Source organism: Diadema antillarum, unplaced genomic scaffold (assembly GCF_040938485.1).
Source record: "Diadema antillarum isolate AM-2024a unplaced genomic scaffold, OU_Dant_1.0 seq00000891_RagTag, whole genome shotgun sequence".
NCBI classification, from domain to species: Eukaryota; Metazoa; Echinodermata; class Echinoidea; order Diadematoida; family Diadematidae; genus Diadema; species Diadema antillarum.
Genome location: NW_027271755.1, coordinates 894,783 through 918,623, shown reverse-complemented (window position 1 = coordinate 918,623; position 23,841 = coordinate 894,783). Strand labels below are relative to the sequence as shown.

Below are 23,841 nucleotides of genomic sequence, written 5' to 3'. Positions count from 1 at the left end.
GAAACAATACATACCTTGTAAGAATGACATCAGGAAGTAAATGATGAGAATGATGGAAAAGAGTGACCCAATGAACAACCAGAGCTTTTAGACGTGGATGACCCGATCACATTATGCGAATGACATAAGTATTTGTCCAAACCTATCTACGTTGAGCATCAAAAAAAAGTTATCTTTTCTGATAAAAGCATAATATCATGTCAACGGTATCTATACTCAGATATAGTGCAGAAGAAAATACAAATGGTATAAAAGATATCAACATTGCGGCACAGGCAATATTCATTCAACCATTTTTTTAAATGCATGCTACAGGTATTTGTTTTGTTTGTTACTTTAATATTGTCAAGATCAACTTAAACATGACTTTATAGTTACGTTTCAATTTATAAATTCCCCCATTTCTATAACTCTACGATTCTACTTCATTGAATTTACAATCTATTTTAATGTTGATGTGCTCTAAATCACGGGCAAACTTCCATTGGAAAAGTATACACGAGATGCAAAGCGTGTTGTATTTACGTCATCATTCAGTGACGTCATTATTTCAGTGGTTTAGATGTTTTATGATTGTCTTTCTGGCCAAACATTCTGTTGTAAAAGTCCGATTCTCCTCCCCGCGAGCCTCACTTCTTTGTGATGCCGAAAACTACTGAATCAGAAAAAGGAAATCATTTCCATATCTTGATAGTAAGATACAAAAATGTATCTCATTTGGGATTCTGGATATGCTTTGTTTTGAGTTAGAGGGACTTTGCATTTTGTTTAGGTGTGGAATAAAGATAAAGTGCAATGAATGGGGCATGTGTACTTAGTAGCTACATGATAAAAACAAAGTCTTTCTTTATAGGGAATCTCTGAGCGGAATTTGAGCACGAAAACTCTCCATGCAAACTGGAAGAATGTTGGAAATGAAGCAGGTTGGCTTTCTTCGGTATGGAACACCGAAGACATAGAACTTTAAATCGTATTCTATAATTTTAAACAAAAAAAAAATCTGTTTCAACTTGTATGCCTGAGCGAAATTCGAAGAGAAGTGTGGTAAAGACCAAAGACCTTCACAGTGATGTGGAAAGCGCCCTCATCTCTGAAGCCTATACATTGCATCTGATTATTTCCCTCATATTCCACCTTCTTTTCAGTCACAGCAATATAGACAAGAAATCCATGCAAATGTTTCTTTGATGGTCCGTAAGCACAATATTTATTTGGTTAATATTATCGTATACTAGACAATCACGCCTTATAGCAAATCGTTCCTGCCTGTTGAGGGTTCATTACATTCATTTCATTTATTTATCGTAATTTTCATTTTCGTTTTTGATTTTCAGCAAGGAATATTTGTGTAGAAAACATATAATCATCATGCTAAAAGGAGCAATACACATTTATCGAAATATCGAATTTATCGAAAACATTTATCAAATATGATATAAACACAATTTTTAAAGTCTTGATGCATAATATTTACTACATAATGCTGAAAATGTTGAAATGGAGGGGTAGCAGGGATTTTATTATATGCATTCCCCTCAAGATAGGTATAATTTTGAATTTTTCTTAGAATTGTATGCTCTTCAATATCACATATATAAGAAGTAATGATCTCGTAAAAAAGTCAAAACTGAATTCTCCTCTCACACAGAACTATCTTGAACTGAACTGAATTGTGAGTCCCCCACACGCCCTCTTCCCACCCCCAGCCGCTCCCCCCCCCCCCCCCCCCCCCCTCTTCCACCAGGGAGGTGGACTCTCTTCCCACCTCCTTGGGCATACAAAGTTGATATGATAGCAACTCTTGCTGGAATGGCAATTGTCATGAAAACGACAAAAATCCAGCTTCCTGATTGGCTGTTTCCATTGGAAGTTGAAATGCTTCCACACACGCTTCCAACTTCGTCTTTTGTTTCGCATGTTCGTACTGTTCTTTCTTTTTTCTTTTTGTTTAACACGACTTGTCAGTGCAGTGCAGCAGCTCAGAGGGACAAGTCTGACGTCACGAATGAACTCTGTTTGAACTCGCTGCGCATTCACGAGGGCGCATGGTACGTAACAGGAAGTTTCCGGAACTGCACACAAAGGCATGGTACGATAGTTCTTCGTCATCATAGGACGGGAACATGCACACACACGTACACGCATGCACACTAAGCATGTGAATGTCGTCTCGCCGGCGGATTACACTGAGCGGCATGATATAGGTAATCCTGTAAAATATAGATCCAAATTATGCTTCCTTTATAGCACTATTCTTGATACAACATAGACACTTATGATAGTTTTTGAAGGTAGTTTGTGATATACTACCAATACTGATGATATTCCTTGATTATTTCAATTTGATGGAATGAGGTGTTTAACTCGCGGAAAGATATTTTCATATACCTTACAGTGAGTCGCCGGAATTTCTCATCGCATGCACCATCGTTTTGACAAAGCTAAGAAGGAAGGAGGATAGCGTAACTGTAAATTTCAGAAAATAGCTTTCATTTGCCATTGTTACCGCCAACAGAGTCAAATATGTCAAGATTTAGCGACAGAGGAAGATCTTTCGATAGATCAGATCGACGAAGTGGAGGGTAAGTGTGCAAAATCGAGCACTAATTCTTGTCAAAAAAACGCCGGTAACGCGACGTCATGACATGTATGTAATCTTCCATTCATTGGAACAATGTGGGGGCAGAGCATTGCCTCCGTGTGCAGTGATGGTGTGTGCGCACCAAGCAGTGCACCGAATTGTGTGAATGATTTTTGAAAGTCACCCCAAATAGAGCCGTAAACTCGAGTAAAAAACGCTCATTCTGAAAAATAAGATGTAGATCTCAAGCTTGAAACACTAGTGACAGTTGTGGACTAACAATTTGACATTATTTTTCCTTATGTTATTGACAAAACTGAGCTGAAACTGAGAGTGAAATGGTGAATGTCAATGAGAATGAGAATGTTTCCCCGCCTTCCGTGAATCGGTGTGATGGAAGCACACAAGCAACACACGTTTCTGGCATGATTAGGGGGTCAATATTATTATTGGAGATGCCTGAAGGTGTAAGGTAGCTTATTGGTACAGACCAACGTTAAAGGACAAGTTCACCTTCATAGACATGTGGGTTGAGTGAATGCAGCAATATAGTAGAACACATCAGTGAGAGTTTGAGGAAAATCGGCCAATCCGTTCAAAAGTTCAAATTATTGAAGTTTCTGCTCAGTCACAGCTGGATGAGAAGACTACTAACTAGTTACAGCCATAAAAACAAAACAACAACTTGTGATGTCACATGTGTACAACAATATAAAGAAAGAATAAAGAAAATTCAACATATTTTCACTTTTCTCACGTAACAAAAGAACACTTTACTTCTCTCTTTCAGAAGGCAGGGGGAATAATATCCTCAAGATACGTCAGTAACAAGTCGAAGAAATGTGCACTGTATTAAAAAAGTACAGTTTTATGAAATTCTCCTTTTTTTTCCCTTATATCGTACGCATGTGACATCATACACTGTATTAGTCTTTTCATCCAGCAGTGACTGCGCAGATACTTTAAAAATTCATAACTTTTGAACTGATTCAGTGATTGTCGGATTTCACCCAAACTTTCACTTATGTGTTCTACTGATATTCTTGCATTCACTCAATCCACATGTATATATGAAGGTGGACTTGTCCTTTAAATAGGAAATAAGTGATAGGCTGTAATATAGGGTAAGCCTACCACAAGTACCAGTATTCGGCCATCTACCGGAATTTGTTCACTTATCACTAATATTGATTACAAGCCAGTGAGTTTTACTGTCACAGCACATGCAATTTGCAAATCACATATATAGGCTTCTACTGACACTGTCATTCACAACAGGAAAGTCCCCTACGGCCTAATCCCTCTCCAGAAATCCATCCGAAATCCCAAATTTTGCTGTCAAAAATGCAGAATCGGCGCAACTTTTTCAAAATGCGCACGAATTAAGCCCAGTTTTAAGAGTATGGGTCACAAAAAAAGGTGCGAAAAATTGAGAATCCTGCAGTTCTTTTGAGTTTTTTTTTTTTTTTTTGCTATGGATGATAGCAAGCTCAGAGTGTGTTGGTTTCCGCAAATGAAAACCAAAATCTCCATATGTGCCAATGCAGTGACTCAATGTACAACTTTAGTGCCCACTTGCCAACGGGTGCTGCAACGTCCATGATGCAATTTTGCACCTACAGGGTATTTTGTGCTTAGTGCTTTCGTTCTATTCTGTCACTTTTGATTATCTTGCCTTTTTTTTTTTAAGATTTGTGTATTTGTTTCAATTTCCCCCCCCCCCCCCCCCATCTGCAGTCGTGGAGGAGGTTCTGGGGGTGGCTTTGGTGGACCACCACGGTTTGGGAGCCGAGGAGCTGGGATGGGAGGTCCAGGTGGTATAAAGGAGAAGTTTGGACAACCAGGGGAGAGGCTCAGGAAGCCAAGATGGGACATGGAGAAGCTGGCACCCTTCAAGAAAAACTTCTACAGAGAACACCATGAAGTGACAAATAGACAACTGGTAAGTGTCTGCTTTGATTCATTCTTAGACATGAATTGTCTCATCGAGATAGAAAAAGTCACTTGAAGTAATTCTGGAGACACATCATTTGCAATGTTTGCATTGCCAATGCTAGAAGAAGAAGATCGTACTTGAGCAGGGTCTACATCAACATATAGCAGTTCAGCTGAAGGTTTTTTTTTTTTTTTTGTCTTGACAACACAAATCGTAAAAGGTACTGTGCATTTGATATGGGTGACAGGTATTAAAATCAATTCAAGAGTGATGGGCTCTCCATTAGCTTGGTGGCTGATATTGACCCCTGAACAGTTGAACCCCACTTCTGCTGAGTTATAAGAACAAGAACTAAAGAGTGTTATATTTTGTTGGCACTAACTAGAAACTGTCTTAGATGTATGTCTGTGTTGTAGCTGTGACTTAAGAACTTGGGTAAGGCGAAGATAAGAACAAGGTGATGCCAATATATTTGTGTTCTTCATTTCTCATATCGTCGCTGGGGTGACAAGACCTCGTATCTGCAAAATATCAAATGTTCAGGAGAGCAAAAAAACATGGCAGTCAAAGCACTGTATCTAATGGGAGAGTCTTTCCCTTGACATGCCGTTGTGGCTTCATTTTTTGGGTATAACAGCTAGGATTTAGACAGGACATCAGTTATCTGATTATCTGTCCATTAATCCAAAAAAGTCATTTTCACCAAAATTTCAGGTACGGGCTCTTGTCGCCCTAGCGACGACATATTTATTTGTTGTTGTTTTTTTTCATTTCTCAAATGCAGACAGAAATCCAGGCATACTGTGGAGAAAAGGAGATCACGGTCAGAGGTAGAGAGCCTCTAAGACCAGTCTTTCATTTCCACGAAGCAAATTTTCCAGGTGAGTACAGACGCTTACACATGTAACCAAATTCACACTCTTGTTCTGGACTGAATGAAGGAGACACCTGTAGTGAGGCATTTATCTGGAAGTCCATGCTCACAGATGGGAACAAACTCAAAATCTCAAGTCTGCTTTCATGATTAGATTCAACTGCATATCTGTGTATTTTCTTGAATGTATAGGTCACTTAATGTACTAATATCCAGATTTAAATTCTCTAAGCAAGGAGCCTGTTTTTATCACCAGGGCCATATTTTAAAGAAAATATGTTGTATGATGTTTATTGGAAGAGGGTGAGAATTCTGTTTTAAAAAGCAGTGTCGAAGTTCGTGAATGTGCATACGTGGTGAGTGCTGTGTTGATGAAAAGACTGGACATGCCATGTCATTCCAGGAAATGTATTCCCTGCTTTGGTAATATCCTTTTAGCACAAATGATTTACAGTTTTGTCTCGTATGGTTTCTTGTGCAGACTATGTCATGGGGGAGCTGAGCAACAGTGGTTTTACGCACCCAACTCCAATCCAAGCACAGGGGTTTCCTATAGCACTCAGTGGCAGAGATATGGTTGGCATTGCAGCAACTGGCTCAGGGAAGACCCTTTCAGTAAGTTTGTGTTGATGGTTCAACAGTAGGGTCTAGGGTAATTACCCCCTGGGCATTTACCCTGGACCCTCCCCCTGACACTAACCCTAATCCTGAACCTAATCCTAACCCTAACCCAAACTCTATATCCTAAACCTAACCCTAACCCTAATCTTTACTCTAACCTTATCACTAACCAGTATTAACCCTAAAAAGACTGGGCTATTTTGGTAGCTCGAAAGACTGGGGGGGGGGGCCTAAAGGGCCCCCCTTAAGATCTCAGCCGTGGATCGCGCGATCGCCGCGGAAATTTGCACAATGGTAGTATGTGATGTAATCTACAAGATCGTATATTTAAATTTTCCAAAATAGTCTTCTTTTATTTTATTTTGATTAATTATGCTAATTTATGCGATAAATCAGACTTTTTTATCTAAATCAGTAAATAAAGCTCCAAAAGTGCTCATTTTTGGTCTAGATATTCTTTGTAGCATTCTTAGCAAATGTACTTGAAAAAAAATTCGGTATCAAAATTAATTTCTTATTTATTTTATTGTTTTATGAATTTCTTATGTATTTCTTTGTTTTTTCGACCTTTTGTTTTTGTTGTTTTTTTCAGCAAAATTTGTGGCAGACCCTTTTTGAAGCATAATACTACTAAAACAAATTGATTTTAGCCATTGAGAGTAAAAATAAGCATATTTATATGAACCATGTGATAAAACTCAATTTGTATTGACTTTGTACACAAAATCACATTTTTGAGCCATTTTCGGTCTCACATGCATGTACAAAAAGTTATGTAACTTCAGAACCGTACCCCCGGGCGTCACAAATTTGGTGTCAAAATGTGTGGGAAACTCGAAAGAAAAAAGTCATAGAGCATCGCGGCGAGAGCATTGCGTGTTGCTGAGTAATCGTGCGAAATGTCGAGGGGGGGGCCTTTTAGGCCCCCCCCCCCCCCCCCCCCCAGTCTTTTTAGGGTTAAGCCGGGGGTAATTGCCCTTGGGGAGTAATTGACCTGATATGCATCGGTATGCCCCTAGAGGATTTCTGCTTCAGAATGTTGGAGTTCTTACTACTGCAAATAAGCATCCACTAAATATATGCAATTATGTACTCTGTATGAGTTTGGAGCTTACTAGCAAATGCAAATAGGCCAAGGAAAACAAAAGAATAGTTTCTTGTACCACGTCTGCAATGGTTTTTTGCCGCTGCATCATAAAAGTAAAAAAAAAAAAAAAAAAAAAAATATATATATATATATATATATATATATATGGGCATTTCCGTGAGTTGTGCGACATGACCACCAAAATTTTACCCGCATATTTCAGGACAACTGATAATCTTACTTTGTTAGCCATAGTTTGAAGTGTGTGAAACCAACTTTACCTTAAAGAAAAGTTCCCTTTTGTGCATTTTTATACCTTTTGAAGACAGAAAGCATTTTTTGACCTAAAAATTCCTAAAAATGCATTTTTGATGCTCTTTGTGATTATTTTTTATATTTGAGGCTCAAATCAAACTTTGTTTGGTTTTACAAACCAAAAATATATTAATCTAGCAGAAAATAAAGTGGAGACCTCGATATAAGATATGTACTTCGGACACCAGCATGCTCTTACATAGCTCGAGAAGCTGCTGTAACGTGAGTTACCGAAACATGAACTTTTTAACCTAGCAATTTTACTATGCCCAACTGAGACATGGTATTTTGGATTATCAAATAACTATGCAGCACACATCCAAGAAATGTGATGGGACTTATAGTCTTTGCTTCAAATTCTCATAACAGAGGTCTTAAAATTGTAACGTGAGTTACCATGTAACGTGAGTTACCATAATGTAACGTGAGTTACCGACATGATTTTTCTTTAATACCAAGAAATGATAATGAAGGTTGTGATTGTAAGTAACCAATGAGTACATGATTACTGAACTCTTGTATTAAGATTCTATTTCCAGTAGATTGTTATTCTCTTGGTCTGTCTATCACCAAACCAACTGGTCTACATGCACAATGTATTAATTACACATGTTCATCACATGTTAACTTCTGAAAGAAACTGTTCCGTGAAATTATGTACTATTAAATATTACAGTGCATGTATACTGATCTGTTACGAAAGTTGTTAAAAGACATTTCTTCTAAAGCTGCATGGACCTTGTTCCAGCAAATTATCAAAATTTTGTGATAACTATTAATAGCCTCCTGATTGGGATAATCACTGCATGATTACTCTTGAAAAGTTCTTGTTTTTGTAATTCAAGTGATTACTATTTGACATTTCGTAGTTTATACCTACCTGTATAGACCAAAGCCATTGTTTATGAGGCTGAAACATTTACATGTATGAACAGAATTTTAAGATTGGAGCTCGCTTCCTGCTGTTTTTTCTGAGATTTTTGAGAACTGAACATTGTGAATTTGACACGCTTACGTGTTTTATACTATTCTACTCTGAGGTTTTAGCTATACAGTATGTCCCGAAAAAAATTACAACGCGGACTTCCGCAATGATATCTTTAAAAATAGTGAATGAATCTTAATAAAAATTCAGGGTATGAGACTATAACTCATTGCCCACATCTTACAGAAAACCCCATTCGATTTGCTTCAGTGGTCAAAGAGAAATATGGAATTTTGTAGAGGATATCGGGAATCTCTTCTGTCCAAGTTCTGTCTATTGTTCACACACAAGATCATCGCAATGCTAAACTCGGAAGAATCCGATTCATGACATGCTTTACAACAATCCACATTTCTCTGTGACCGCTTAACCAAATTGAATGGGGTTTTCTGCAAAATAGAGCTAAGATGTTATACCTTAAGAGTCTGAAGTAGCACGTACACAGGTTGATCATAATAGGTGTTATCAATTCGAAAATCTGATTTTAATTTTTGGGGCGACTTACTGCAGTATGTCCCCCAAAAAATTACAATAAGATTTTCGCATTGATAATGCCCAATATGATTAAATTTTTCAAATGCTACTTCAGAGTCTTGAAATATAACATTTTAGCTCTATTTTGCAGAAATCCCCATTCAATTTGGTTAAGCGGTCACAGAGAAATGTGGATTGTTGTAAAGCATGTCATGAATCAGATTCTTCCGAGTTTAGCATTTCGATGATCTTGTGTGTGAACAATAGACAGAACTTGGACAGAAGAGATTCCCGACATCCTCTACAAAATTCCGTATTTCTCTTTGACCACTGAAGCAAATCGAATGGGGTTTTCTGTAAGATGTGGGCAATGAGTTATAGTTTCATACCCTGAATTTGTATTTAGATTGATTCACTATTTTTAAAGATATCATTGCGGAGGGCCCCGTTGTAATTTTTTTTGGGACATACTGTATTGTTGCAAAATCCTGATGAAACTTTACCATGTTTACTATAATTTACTTTACATGCTGATCTATTACCAAAAACTTGTTGAATGTGAACCTCATTATCAGACATTTTTTAAGAGCTGGACAGTCATGTACCTTAAAGCAAACTATCAACATTTTGTGATATTAATAGTTGGCCTCCTGATCACAAAATATTTACTATTCATGTTTTTCATTGGGATTTACTGCTTCAGTCTGCTTGATTACTCTAGAAAATACTGGTATATACTTTTTACATGTACTTGTATGTACAATTTAAATAATGGCTACTTGACATTTCATAGACCAAAGCCATTGTTTTTTAAGGCTAAAACATTTATGAACATGTTTTATTAAACTGATCAATACTGGTAGCAGATAACTAAAATTTATCTGCAGTTTCTGTAATTCAAGTCTAATTTCTGTACCAGTTTCGTATAAGAATTTGTAAACAAATCAAACATACAAACAATTGATTATTGAGTAATTCAAACAATTATCAAATAATTGGAATATAAATTGCATTGTTTAAAAGTTAAAAGATTTATTGAAATATTTCATTTCTGAACCTTTAAACTCTCCACAGACTACAGGTACAGGTCTCTAGTCTCGTGACTCAGTGTATTAAATGGAATAGTTTATGGATGACTTGTTTTATCTAGATAGCCTGAAATCCATTTAAATCTAGTAAAATAAAAAAACAATCAAATCAAATTCTCAATTAAATCCTCAATTTCTGATGCATTTGTTAACTGGAAAAGAGTGTAATTTAATGAAATAGACTCTGTTTCATATCATTTTGTTGAATATAATTTTTGTCTCAGTACAAATGAAAGCTTTGAAAACGACTCAATTAAATATGAAATTTATCTTCAAGTTGGTATTCTAAATGTAAAGTTTCCTGCCTTTTGGTAATCTCAAGGATAAAATGGGATTAATTGCTGTCAGATCAATGTTCAAATCAATTTAGATTCTTTATTCATGGAGTTTGTTTGTGAAAAAAAGTTGTCTTGGTAAGTTTTCTTTGGATTATTAAGACAAAAAATCGTCTTGTGATCATGTGGACAAACTGTAACGTGAGTTACCGTAACGTGAGTTACCGCTTCACATGACGATACCTGGAGAATGTAAGACAATTTGAATTTTTACCATACTCAGTGATGTATGTTGTTAGTCCATGACTTTGACACAATAGACTTTAAAGTCTCTCTGTTTCTTGTTTGAGGAAACTTTTGAATATAAGACATGCCAAATTTTCGCATGTCCAAATTATGTAACGTGAGTTACCGACATTTGTAGGGTTTTTTCTCATAGTTCTCATAAGAGTCTGTGGATGTAATGTTACTGTGAGGTAGGATGGAGGTGCATGATACTCATTCACATATAGTAACTCATATCACTAATTAGGTTTTAAGGATATTGATCTTAACAACCTAATTTTGAGTTCAAAATGTAACGTGAGTTACCGTGGAAATGCCCATATATATAAAGATGAAATTTCGAATGATTTTAGTTGTTTCTAGCTGTTAAGCCTCGCACATGCGCGGCCTGCATTTTGTACCATATTTAACAACAACTGGAAATTAGACTGCTCGAATAGCATTGTGCAGTAGATTTAGAAAAAGAAAAAAGTGGCCTTTTCCTCATTCTTTCAAACAGTTGGGACAAGAAACTAATATTTATATTTTTTTATGTGGCCTAAAACATGGGGGGGGGGGGGCGGGGGAATGCATTTGCATTCCTGGCTAATTTTTGCAGTATGAAGTGATGCCTATGCGGTGTGTGTCAATAAAAAAAAAAAAATTAATTTGTTGATTTGAGTAGCACTCCATGTGACAAAAAAAAAAATTAACGAGGCAGAAATCTGTTGTAACAGCCAGACATCAAATGCTTGTTGACTGCTTTTAGCAATAGTGCCGTGATTTCAGTTTATCACCCCACACGTAGCCAGCCAGTCTCGGTGTTTATTTTTGTGTGCATCATAATATGTATATGTTACTCATGTCTATTTGCAGTATCTGCTGCCCGCAATTGTCCACATCAACCACCAACCATTCCTCGAGCGAGGCGACGGACCAATCGTAAGTGACAGCAATGAAATATGTAAAATGCTTGTCTGTTGTGTTTGTGATGCATGTCTGGGCACAATGAACCTACAATACCAGAATCATTTGCAATCTCAAGATATTCTTTACCAGGGCTTAAATTAAAAATGTCTAAACACCTAGTCACTTTTCTAAAGGCCACTTCATTGTCATGCAGCATAAATATGTTTGTAGAAAGGTCGTGACCTGCGGTGCCTTTGATTGATTAATGCACTTTGATTAAAGTATGATTTCCAAGGTATGATTTTGATCAGTCCCTTAGGAATGATCCTTTATAGGAAATAGTTCTTATTTGCATTGTGTCTGCCATTCTGCCCAAATGATATGTCAGCATAGTTGAGAATGTGCAGATTGGTTAAAAAAAAGAAAAAGAAAAAAGAAAAAAAAGATAGCTTTGTATCTAGATGAAGTGTTGATGTGTCCATTCAGATAAGTGAGAAAAATATCACACTGCTCTTGGGGGGATTGGGATTATAATGGCTCTTTTCTTTGGGCATTTTGATTATATCTTAGTTTGCTTGGGTGCCTAGGAGTGTGGCAGGAGGTCAAAGATTTGAAGAAATAACTGAAATTTAGTTTGTTATACTGTACAAGTGTACGCAAGTGATCACATAATGTTTTAGTGCTCCTCTGCCGAGCATTGCTATGGTATGCCTGCTGGCTGCCGCACCTTGTTTTGAGTGTCATCTTGCCTTTGACCCTCATGCAGGCTCTTGTGCTAGCACCAACGAGAGAGCTGGCTCAGCAGGTCCAGCAGGTTGCCTTCCAGTACGGGCGCTCGTCCAAGATCAAGAGCACCTGTGTGTATGGTGGGGCCCCAAAGGGTCAGCAACTCAGGGATCTTGAGAGGGGTAGGTAATTTAGCACACACTTGACACAAAAAGAGTGAAATAAGTCTGTGCAAGCTTTTAGAGAGTGCTTATAGGGAATTTCCAGTGCACGTAAACGTTAGTCTGAGAAAAAGGAGTTGGAAATTTTGTTAGCACAGCATCGAAAATTTGCTCAAATTCGGATGAAGAATAAGGAAGACATATGACACTTCTTGAACAGTCAGTATATATTATGCGAATAATGTAGTTGGCATCCCCCCACAACTAGCTGTACTGTTTGTGCATAAATTTTGAAATTTTTTGTTCAGTTTTTCATTCAAATGTGTTAATGCCTCGGTCTCAAACACTGATATATCCAACTGATCATTATGCTGAAATTATTCAACTAAGAATATCATGTTTTGCACATCTGAGACTTTGAATTGTCTTAATTGTGAAGTTATGACATCTGCTAACTCAATTGCATATTCAAATCAACAATATGAAAATTGTTCTATGCAAGTGACTGAGACTTCACCATTTTAGAACTTCCTTATTTTTATCTGATTGAATTTTTGCTGTTGTACTCAAGATTGTACTCTTTCATACCAGACTAACTTATGACTGGACTGGAATCCATCTTTAACTGTCCACTTCATTTTTTTTTTCTTCACCTGGATAATGCTAGCTGTCTTTCAGTACATTGGACATGTCAATTTAGAATTTATAGAAAAGTTCTGAGTGGGCTGTGAGTGCTGTGAAATACTGCAGTGGTATGATCTGCCCCATGTCAGATAACCTCTTTTTCCTTTTTCATTTCACCCTTACATAAGTATTGGGAGGAAGCAATTTGTCCAATTTGTGAAAACCCTTGATTTATTATGCTCAAATGCATTGCTTTCATTTGAAGTACATGTACTTCAGCTGAATAAATGTGACATGCATACTTTTTCTCCGTTCAGTATCGTACTCTACTATCGCAAATTTAACCCCTCGAGAAATCGTTGGGAAGTACCTATTCATGAAAAATTAGACTTGCTAAATATTATATGGCGTATACAGTATTTGTAGTGCTGTGGTGTGGGTCAAAAACGGTTGCATTTCACGCATTCCATATTGTAGGTGTGGAGGTCTGCATTGCTACTCCTGGCAGGCTTATAGATTTCCTCGAAGCTGGAAAGACCAACCTCAAGCGGTGTACATACGTCGTTCTCGATGAGGCCGATCGCATGCTGGACATGGGATTTGAACCACAGATCAGGAAAATCATGGAACAGATCAGGGTAAGCGGATATATTAAAAGTGGTACCTTTGTTATGCAAATCTCAGCATACCTTACTCTTATCTCTCTATGGGAAGTTCTTTCCCAATCAAATTTCATGCTGTTATTTAAACACACACACACACACACACACACACACACACAAAACAAACTTTTACCTCATTTTACAAGTCCTTCACATGCATAATGCACAGGAGACGCTATGTTTGAGAGGAATGTGATACGTGACTCCATTATTGCTTAATATTATTTGCACAAATCCCGCATATATCTCTCAGTTCATGGGCATTGTTTAGCATTCTTCAACATTGGTCTTATATCATGCTTATGCTTCTTTGTGAGAAGATTTGCATGACTCTCCGGCTATGCTGTGGGCATAGCTTGACTGGACGAGATGTTTCCCCTTGTTAACGATTGACCGTCAATTACCCTGGTCTCCTGCCACAGCCGGACAGACAAGTTCTGATGTGGAGTGCCACGTGGCCCAAGGAGGTCCAAGCCTTGGCCGAAGACTTCATCAGGGACTACATCATGGTGAACATCGGCTCCCTCTCGCTCTCTGCCAATCACAACATCCTACAGATCATCGATGTGTGCAATGACGACGAAAAGGACAAAAAGTGAGTGTGCATATATTTGGCTGGTTCCTGTGCTTTCTTTGTTCACAGTGGGCATATCAGTAGCAAAGACATAGATCCCATCTCTTTCCAAGGTTTGTTAGCAGGGCAACTTGTGATGGTGGTGGGGTTGAGGATAGTAACAGTAGCTTTTTATTGCACCTATTGATGGAGTGCTATGAATATAGCTGATAAAATGGTGCTTTACAAAGGACAGCTCAAGCAAGTGCTGTTAATCTGCAGAATTTTTTGTTCAATTCAAGGAAACTTGTCTCAATAAACCAGCTATTTATGAACACTTTGAAATATTCATAGTACATTAACAAAATCTGGTTGCCAGATGTGTGTATGCTGAATAAAAACAAATGTGTATATTTTCGTGAACAGGCTCATCCTTCTGCTCGAAGAGATCATGCAAGAGAAGGAGAACAAAACTCTCGTTTTTGTGGAAACCAAGCGCAGAACTGATGACCTGGTTCGCAGGATGAGGCGAGATGGGTAAGATATTGTGAAACTATTACAGTATGAATGCATACGGTTCTTCCAAAGTAGTAAATATCTCGGGAAGTGAATTGTCAGAGTGTCCAAAAATTTCTCTGGTGTGGTATCTGTAGCTACAGTGAATTTTATTTCTTAGCGATATGGCTTTGATGTAACTTGATGTGAACTAAATACATGACATTCAAGTTGAGAAAACGCTATTTCTACACAAGCGATGCTGTGATGTTGTGATGAATAATGCTCGATTGAGCAGTTGAAAGAAAACTTTTTTTTTTGGGGGGGGGGGGGGTATGTTGTCATTTTGAAGGTTTTGTGACTTTTCTAGCCCTTCCCCATTGCAAACCGTTCCTGTAGTAAATCAATACAATGATGCCGTCGAGTTCTCTTGAACCCTTCACTGTGCTGGTATGGCTTCCTGCCATTCATTCTGTTTATTCAGTTGCAGTGATCCAGATGATAGATCACAATATACGAGATGAAGCAAATTTCATATGGTGAGGGAAAGGAGTGTTTTTGTGTGACAGCTCTGCTGGTGGTAGTGGTCCGTGATATCAAAGTTAGTCAAGTGCTTATTGGATGTCTGCCTATTCTGTCTGTGCACAGGTGGCCAGCAATGTGCCTTCATGGGGACAAGTCACAGCCGGAGAGAGATTGGGTGCTGTCAGGTGAGAATTGACCAGAATACTGTATACGCCGAATATTTCGCGAGGTTTTTTTTTTTTGCGACTTTTGCGAGTCGGGTGCTATTCGCGAAATTCAAGACGCGCGAAAATGTTAACTCTGATTCTGATGTGAATGTGACGTACGCGTGTACATTTCTCCATTCAGTCCAGGACTCCAGTATCGCGAATTTAACCACTCGCGAAATCGTCGGGAATTCCTGATTCGCAAAAATCACGAAATATATGGCGTATACAGTATTCCTTTGTGCAAACTTAAGCAAGCCCTCGTTATGATCGAGTGTTTTCATCTGCATTGATAGTCTTGACATGTGAGTGAGACACGACATTGCAAGCAGCTATGCCTCTTTGGTGCTGCTGTTATGCTACAGGTACACCCATGTTCCCGGCAGCCATGGTAGCCCCATTTGCCCGAAACGTAGTGCACCATGGGTAGATGGGATGTATTCCTGTTTCCCTACGGTATTCTAGTCTTCTTCGTTCCGGTCTTTGCTCAAGTGAACATGCAGCTATCATACGCCGTCCTCACAGCATGAATGAATGTTTGTGTCCTTGGAACAGAAACAGGATTTCTTGTTGAAGGCATTGATGTTGCAACCTTACAATGCTTACGTAAGAAAGTCCTAGTGAAATTGGTCGTCTTCTTATATGAATTTTTTCAGAGAAGCTGCTTTGAGGTATTGCTCACAAAAACTTAGTAATGAGTGCTAGTTAAAACAGATGTTTTACTATTTTCATTTCTGTTTTTACTCTTGCAGAATTCCGTGCTGGGCGGGCACCAATCTTGGTGGCTACAGATGTTGCTTCTCGTGGTCTAGGTTTGTATTTCGTATGCTACGCCCTTTCAGTTCAAGTCAAAATACAGCATCCCCCATGAATTTACACACAGATTCTCCATTTGATCGAGGATGCTTGTTTCAGGAAGTCACGATACTTACCATCTAAATCTGTAAAGTGTGATATGCTGCAAGTTATGGTCGTTGTTCAGTAATTCTGCAGTGAAAGTGTGAGTGATTTACCAACTAAGAAGTAGTTTTACGATGACCTTTAAGTATTGAGATGTTGAAGAGTATCTGAAATGGCAGTGGCGGGCTAAATATCTTTTGAAATGATTTCACATACTTGTGACCATGAAAAGCAGATAACGCCTGATTTACATGTGTGTGTGTTTGCTTTTCTCAACTTGCTTACGTCATAGGCTCATGATAATTCTACCTTTTCAGTTTCCAATACTTTTTTTTTCTCTGTAGATATTTGAGTAAATGCGGCAGGGCCCGTGGCATGACACGTCGTCACCGTATTGAGCGGGGAGAGGCAACTGTTATTCTCCTAAAGAGTGGGATGAAACCCTGGCTGTGGCTCCCTCTGGAGCTTGCCCTCTTCTATATCCAGCTGTAGTCCCCCAAAATAGCGTTATGAGCACCCTCGAATATTGAGCAGTTGGTGGCGCAATTATGGAACCGACCATGCTCATGCTGTTTAAATGGCATGTCAAGAGGATATTTTTGGAGAGATTTGGGAGAAATGCTAAAAGAAGGTTGTGCATGATACATCTTTACTTTGTATTTCAATCCTCAATGTTAGTTGAGTGCAGTCTCTTATCATTCCCTCAACCATCACCAATATATCTGCATCATGGTCCTGAGAAGTTTGTTGTACAGCCATCATGCGTGATCTACAGCAAAATGCACAAGATCTGTGAAACAGATGACACAGTTGAAAGAGGTTCAGAAGGGGAGGGATGGGGGTGAGTTTTCAATGCATACACATATCTATGACTGTTGAAGCAAAAGAGACAGTTCCGGGGCGGTGCTGCCACTGGCGAGTTGGGAGCGATCTCGCCGCCTGGTGGCTGGGACCGCCTGCCTGTAGCTCTGTGTGTGTGTGTTTTTTTTTCTGCGTGTGTGCGGCTGCCTGTGGAATCCCGGGCAGGACTGCTCACACCGGCCGCTATCTCACTCCACCGTGGAACCCCAAAGCCTCTCCCGCACGCACACTGAGGAAGCCACTTGTCATGTCCGGGGACCTCCTGCCTCACTCACCCCTTCCATGGAAATGCACATTGGATCAGTGAGTACTGTTCTACCGACCCGTTGACTACTCATAAGCCATTCCCAAAGAAAAAATAAATGAAAAAGAAATTGCCTTACCATCTCCTCACCGTTAACATGTCTTTTTCTGGTAAAGCTTGATGGTTTCCCTGTCAACGGGTTTAGTGGCATTCCTTGCATTTCATTTATCCTGTGAGCTAATATGTACAGACCTGTAAAGATATTTTTTATTTCCTACAAAGGGTTTTGCCCTCTTTACATCCTGCCACTGCTTTGTGTGCAGCCACTGTGGGATGAAAGTGCACGGTGGCTGTATCAGATGGATGATATTCGTAATACATCTTGATGTTTTCATGGGTTATCACACTCCAAGGAAACTTACTGACACTACATTTTTATTGTATATGTGTGCAACTTCATTGACAAGGACCAAGGGTTTCCCCGTTTCTTGGTTTGAACAATGATGTCTTATTCTCATGATGCATGCTCCCTGTCAGTCGTACTAACATTTTTCATTTGCAGATCAAAAGGTGAGTCTCTTAACTTACGAAATTTGGTACTTATTCATGATACGGGAGTTTGCATCCATTGTTGCACAGTAACAGTATGACATGTATGTGAAGGCCAGATGAGTGAGAGTGTGGTGGTGTTCCCAAGTACCTCAAGACAAACTTTCCTCTTACAGGGATTGGTCCCTGATGGCTCGCTGCTTGGCAGTGGCTGTCTGTTAAAAAAAAGGGGCCTCTTCCTCTAGACATTTTGTATGCTGACGCTGTCCTTTTTCCCCCCTTCACCTTCATCGTTACGGTGTCCTTTGCCAACATCACCCCCACTTTGGTTGGCATGCCATTCACTGTAACGCTACAGATGTGTCAGACATCAAGTTTGTCATTAACTATGACTACCCCAATTCGTCTGAGGACTACGTGCACCGCATCGGGCGCACCGCTCGCAGTAGCAGGACTGGCACTGCGTACACTTTCTTCACCCCCAATAATGTCAAGCAAGCCCCCGACCTCCTCCAAGTGCTCCGCGAAGCCAACCAGGTCATCAACCCCAAGCTGATCTCCCTTGCTGAGCAGGCCCGCAGTTATGGAGGCAAAGGTTTGTCTCGCGTTCATTTACTAGTGTTGTGTGATATTCATTTATTTCTTTTCATGATGTGAACAACGCCTCTGCTAGCTGGTTTGGTCTGACAAAAGACAGCTATCAGTCTTACAGAGGACTTGGTGTACTCATGCAACGTCCGTTCCCTCTCCTTAAGAATGTACATTATCTGAGAGGTGTGAAGGATTATCAAAAATTGCACAGACATGTATCTGGCATCCCAGAATAGTTGATATATTGTCCTTTCTCTATCATATCAAGCCCAGTGCTTGGAAGTACCCACTGGCCATTGATTATTTGCTGCCATACCCCTCCCACTAGCAGGAATGCCCGTTTCATGGTTTGTTCATGGCCACAACATTTTGTTACTTATGCCTCTTTTAGTGGATCTGTGCCCCCTCAAAAAAGTGGCCTTAACTCAAATTTGATGAAATCTGAGTCCTGCTAGTCTCATGGTCAGTGTTATATGATAGTATGCATAGGTAAAGTAGGGAACTGAAAGTCGGGGAAACTGAAAGAAATGTCCAACCTGCAGAATGTTTACAAATTCAAAAGCATGAAACAGCGTACCAGGTTTGGTTCCATGGTCAATTCAGATTTCCTTTGCAGTATATAACATTGATTGAAGTAATGACAGTCAAGTTCCTCAAGTTTTGCATTTTGAAGAGAGGAAGCATATGACTTGACACATTACACCAGTAATCAAACGTCTTTCACAATGAATGAAGAAACTTGTGTTTTGTGATATTCGTTGATACTTTGCATTGAAGGGAAGTCAAGAAATGTATCCATTAAACGTCTATAAGGTAAACGTATACCTTAAACAAAGTTTAATGTCGGTTTCTACAGGCCGAAATCGTTACAGGACTGGAGGCGACAGATTCGGCCGACGTGATGGCGGCAAGGGAGGCTTTGGCGGTAGCAGCAATGGCTTTGGCGGCGGAAGTCGCTTTGGGGGTGGCGGCGGAGGAAGTAGGTTTGGGGATCGCAACTCTGGCGGAAACCGAAGTGGATCTGGTGGACGAGGTGGCTACAACAACAGTGACCGTGGTGGTGGCAGCAACAGCTACGGTGGAGGCAGCCAAGGATATGGAGGAGGTAGAAATCTTTCTGGTAGTGATGGGCAGGGGGTTGGTAGTGGTAGTAGTAGGAGCTATGGACAGGGCCCAAAACAAAACAGCTTTGGTGGGTCACCTCCCATGAACAAGGGCCCTGGAATGAGTGGGCAGCACGGAATGCGAGGGGGTCCACCTAGTGGGTCTCAAAATGGGCCCCAGACTGGGTCTCAGAACGGGCCCCAGAATGGACCTCAGGGTGGATTCCGTGGTGGGGCTCAGGCTGGGCCGCAGGGAGGACTTCAAGGGGGTCCTCATGGGGGTCGCCCAGGTGGGCAACAGGGTCCACCACCCAGCCTTCTGGGAAGTGGGCCACATGGGGGCCTAGCAGGACAATCACACAATGGTCCCCAGAGTGGTATGGGCAGGCCAAACATGCCTGGAAGACAAGGCCCGCCCCCGCTGTCCGGCAGGCCAACGCCACTTATGGGTCAAGAGTCAATGCAGCAGCCACCCATTCCTCCCCCTAACAGCCAGCGCAAACCAATGCAGCCGCAGCAGCAGCACTCTGAACAGCCCCCCATTCCTCCCCCAAATAGCCAGCGCAAGATGCCCCCGCGTCCACTACAGCACACTGACCAGCCCCCTATCCCGCCCCCAAACAGTCAGCGCAAACCTCCCACGCAGCAGCCCCCAATTCCCCCGCCAAACAGCCAGCGCGCCCCGCAGCCCCCGCGCGCTCCCCCGGCTTCTAGCGCTAGTGCAGCACCCCCTGCTGCGCCGGCTGGCATGGCTCAAATGGACCCAGCCCAGATGGCTCAAATGGCTCAGATGGCCCAAACTGACCCTGCTGCATATGCTCAGTATGTTCAATATTACCAGCAGTACATGCAGTATTACCAGCAGTACCAGGCTGGGGGTAGACCTGCCCCTCCGGCCGGTCAATAGGAGTCCAAAAACCATGCCATAACTTTCAGATTGTGAATATAACATGTATCATATGCTATACCTTAATGGGGAGATTTGACTGTCCGCATTGAATCCATTCTGTCAAACATGAATGGGAGTAGCAGTAATGTGGACTTATGATCTGCTGATGTGTGCATGCTGTTCTATTTCTTTTTTTTTCCAATTGGTTAGAAATGTTGGGTCTCCGCAGGCACACACGACTGACATTTGGAAATCATTCCAACAGCGATTTCCCCGACTGCAACTTAAAAATTCTTTGACTTGTGCCTCTTGACCGAAAGTTTGTGGAGGCGTGGTATTATTTTCAGCCTGACATCTCCCTGTGTTATTACCTGTATATAGATAATGTGTTACATATTGTAATGATGTATATAAATATTCAAAATTGGGGTTTGGTCGTTGACCTTGCATGCTATATTTTTTACCAACAAAGTGCACCTCTATTTTTTAGAAAGCTAAAGTCTTACTTTTTGTTTTGGACAGTTATTAAAAAAAATAGCAGAAAAAAAAAAGTAACCACACAGGGGTGGTAAAGCATGAGGATTAAGCAAGAATGGCAGTGATTTTAAGATGAGTGTTGCGTTGGCATCACTTTGGCACTCGCTGTGAGCGATATGTTGGGCTGCTCACAGAACAGGGCATGTCACACCAGGATGTCAATCGTGTCTTGTCCATGACCTCTTGTGACCTCTTGACATCTCCTCTGCCAAACTCCAGTGTGGCGGTTAAAAGTAACACCGACAAAATTGTCCTTGTTTTTCCTATGCCCTCAGATGTATGGCGGTCCCGCGGTGGTTTTTGAGAAAAGGCGCTGTGATAGGGAAAGTCAGGCATGTCCCTTTCCGAAGAGTCTGTGAAGCGTAGACCGAACCAGGACTGAGAGTCCATTTTCTCCCGGGAAATCGTCCAAGGTTTAGTCATCTCATTTATGTCTCAACGTTTTTGTTTGGTGTTTGTTCTGACGAGAAACAAGTGGAAAAAAAAAAGCAACAAGAAAAACAAACAAATCATTCCGCAGTATTTGTATGTTGCACTTTGTGTCTTAGCATTAGTAACATGTATGAAAAAAAAAGAAGAAGCAAAAATAAGAAAATGAAGGGGAAATGCAGGCTTGTAGGAAACTGACATGCCTGACTGCACAGAAAAAAAAAAAAAAAAGAAAGTAAAGAATCCAAAAGAAACAGAAAATGCCACTGAATGACTTGAGCCATGTCTCGCCACATAGCTGGAGTCACCATCCAACTTACCTCGAGCCCAAACTGAGTCTCAATTGTTGAATATCTATGCCTTTTGAAATATCGTGAATTGGCATTTAGTTGTGAACTCTGTCGAGCTTGCAATTTGTTCCCCCACGTCTTTTTTTTTTTTAAATCTTTACTTGAAATGCAATCCCCCACATGGGTCTGTGCTGTTCTCAATTATTTTCACAGAGGTTGATGACTAGTAGTCTGTAAATACGTTAGGCGCTAGGGATCAGAGAACATGTGTGTGAAGCAGAACTATTCCTGGACCCAACTGTGTCAGTTCTGAGTCAATTTTCATTGTTTATTGTTTTTTAATTGTAAACTCACCGGTTGGAGCAGGACATTTAACACCATCAGAGGAGTCTGTCTGTATGTGTAAATCAGATGCATAAACTCACCAACAGATGTCAGTAGAATCATGCCAAGTGCGAGTGTAGATCAACTCTTTGCTTGAAACAACACATTTTGACAATCTCCTGGATTGACAAAGTGCAGTACAATGTATTGATTGTGACATGGCCAAAAGGTAGATAAAAACAATATCAATTTTGCTATGTTGTGTAATGTGCTTTGCTAAATTGATCGGCTTGATCATTACATAAGCAGTGATTATTTGGATAACTAGGATTATTTGTTTAAAATGCTTTTTTTTTTTTTGGATGATTAGAGATGTCTGTAAAATGTGTTTTCTCTTTTTCCCCATGAGTTATCTTGTAACATCTTTCAGGTAAATGTCTCTCCTAGTTCAAGGACTGTATAAGTGAGTTTAGCTGCTTCATTGATTTTAAGTGCCATGCCGTAATATTTGGTAAATTATATATGTAATTGCATTTTATTTTACAGGTTTTCTGATTATTCATGTTAATGTCTGATTGAACTCAAGACAAGACAGACTGTAATCATCTAATACTAAGATACACCTAATCGCGTCCTGCCTCCCAAAAATGTGAATGATATGAATTTATGTGGACGTTGTGTTTGCACTAAGCTTTTCTCGTAACAATGTCGTGGGTATCTCACAACAAGTTTGCATAGCATTCCTTACAAACTTACTTGAGTCGAAAATTGCGAACGTTTTCACCCTGTACAGCAGTATGGTATGGTATATTTATAGGATAATTTATTCAGTTAGTGTAAACATGCATAATCTTCTGAGGTTGTATTTTCCATCTGCCTATTCTGTAGCTGTCGGGTGTCATGAATCACAGGATAAGTGGAAAGAAAGCTCCCTCTTTCTCACTCTTTTTAAAAAATATTGCTTGTGACGCTGTACTTTGTGGAAATTCTAGTTGATTAAAGTGCTATGCACAACCATCGTACACACAGTGACTAATTTTGTGCAGAGTTGTATTTCATGTGTTGTTATTGAAGTGAGATTTGAGCTGTAATTTTGAGAAGTCCTGTAAAAGTGGAAATTTTAGCGTTAATGCTTTTTTCCCCTTTGTGTTCAGCTGGATAAGAGGAACTTTTGGAACAAGAAGTACAAGCACAAAAATAAAAAAACAAAAACAAAAGCGAACAAACTGTGTTGCTTTTATTTTCACCCCAGCTTCATGTCTTGCAAAAAAGTGCCACAACTTTTACACTTTTACAGTACACTTGTACATGAATTGTGATGATGAATTGTATGTGTGTTTTTTCTGACCTTTGCATGTTTTATTGGTCTAGAAGACTGCAAAAGAGCTTACACTCAGACAGTAGACCTGTGTTAAAGGTGGTTTATGTCTGACAAGAGCAGACCACAGTGTACTCCTGTTATGACGAAGTCCTCTGGACTGACAAGTTTTCTTTCATTATATCCAAATTTTGTTATAACCAAGAGTATAGTGTATAATACATGTATATACATATGGCAATTTTGGGACCTGAACTTTGATTTTGTTGTAATGAGAATATCCTTTCTAACCGTGCTCGTTATAAAGGGATTGCACTTTACTTCCCAGAGCTGCTAGTGAGTGCATTATATCACATCAATAAACATCAGCCTTATGTTCGAACAGATACATTACTATGTGAAAGGCAGTAGGAGAATCATACATGCTTTTTAGGGGGCAACTCAT

The 23,841-nt window shown here is 39.9% G+C and overlaps 1 protein-coding gene across 2 annotated transcripts; it reads left to right on the top strand.

Annotated features, from left to right (window-relative positions):
* Positions 1 to 2,414: 2,414 nt before the first annotated feature.
* LOC139740916 (probable ATP-dependent RNA helicase DDX5) lies at positions 2,415 to 23,110 on the top strand. Of its 2 annotated transcripts, XM_071651505.1 has the most exons (14): positions 2,415 to 2,582; positions 4,319 to 4,523; positions 5,302 to 5,398; positions 5,873 to 6,006; positions 11,377 to 11,442; positions 12,176 to 12,317; positions 13,398 to 13,558; positions 14,005 to 14,177; positions 14,562 to 14,672; positions 15,279 to 15,340; positions 16,114 to 16,173; positions 18,274 to 18,510; positions 19,363 to 19,611; positions 21,311 to 23,110. In XM_071651505.1, the coding sequence occupies exons 1-14, from the start codon at positions 2,524 to 2,526 to the stop codon at positions 21,337 to 21,339; spliced, it is 1,785 nt and encodes a 594-aa protein (XP_071507606.1). In that variant the 5' UTR covers positions 2,415 to 2,523; the 3' UTR covers positions 21,340 to 23,110. The 2 variants fall into 2 exon arrangements, with proteins under 2 accessions (XP_071507606.1, XP_071507605.1); XM_071651504.1 differs by having other exon boundaries at positions 19,363 to 23,110.
* Positions 23,111 to 23,841: the final 731 nt, after the last annotated feature.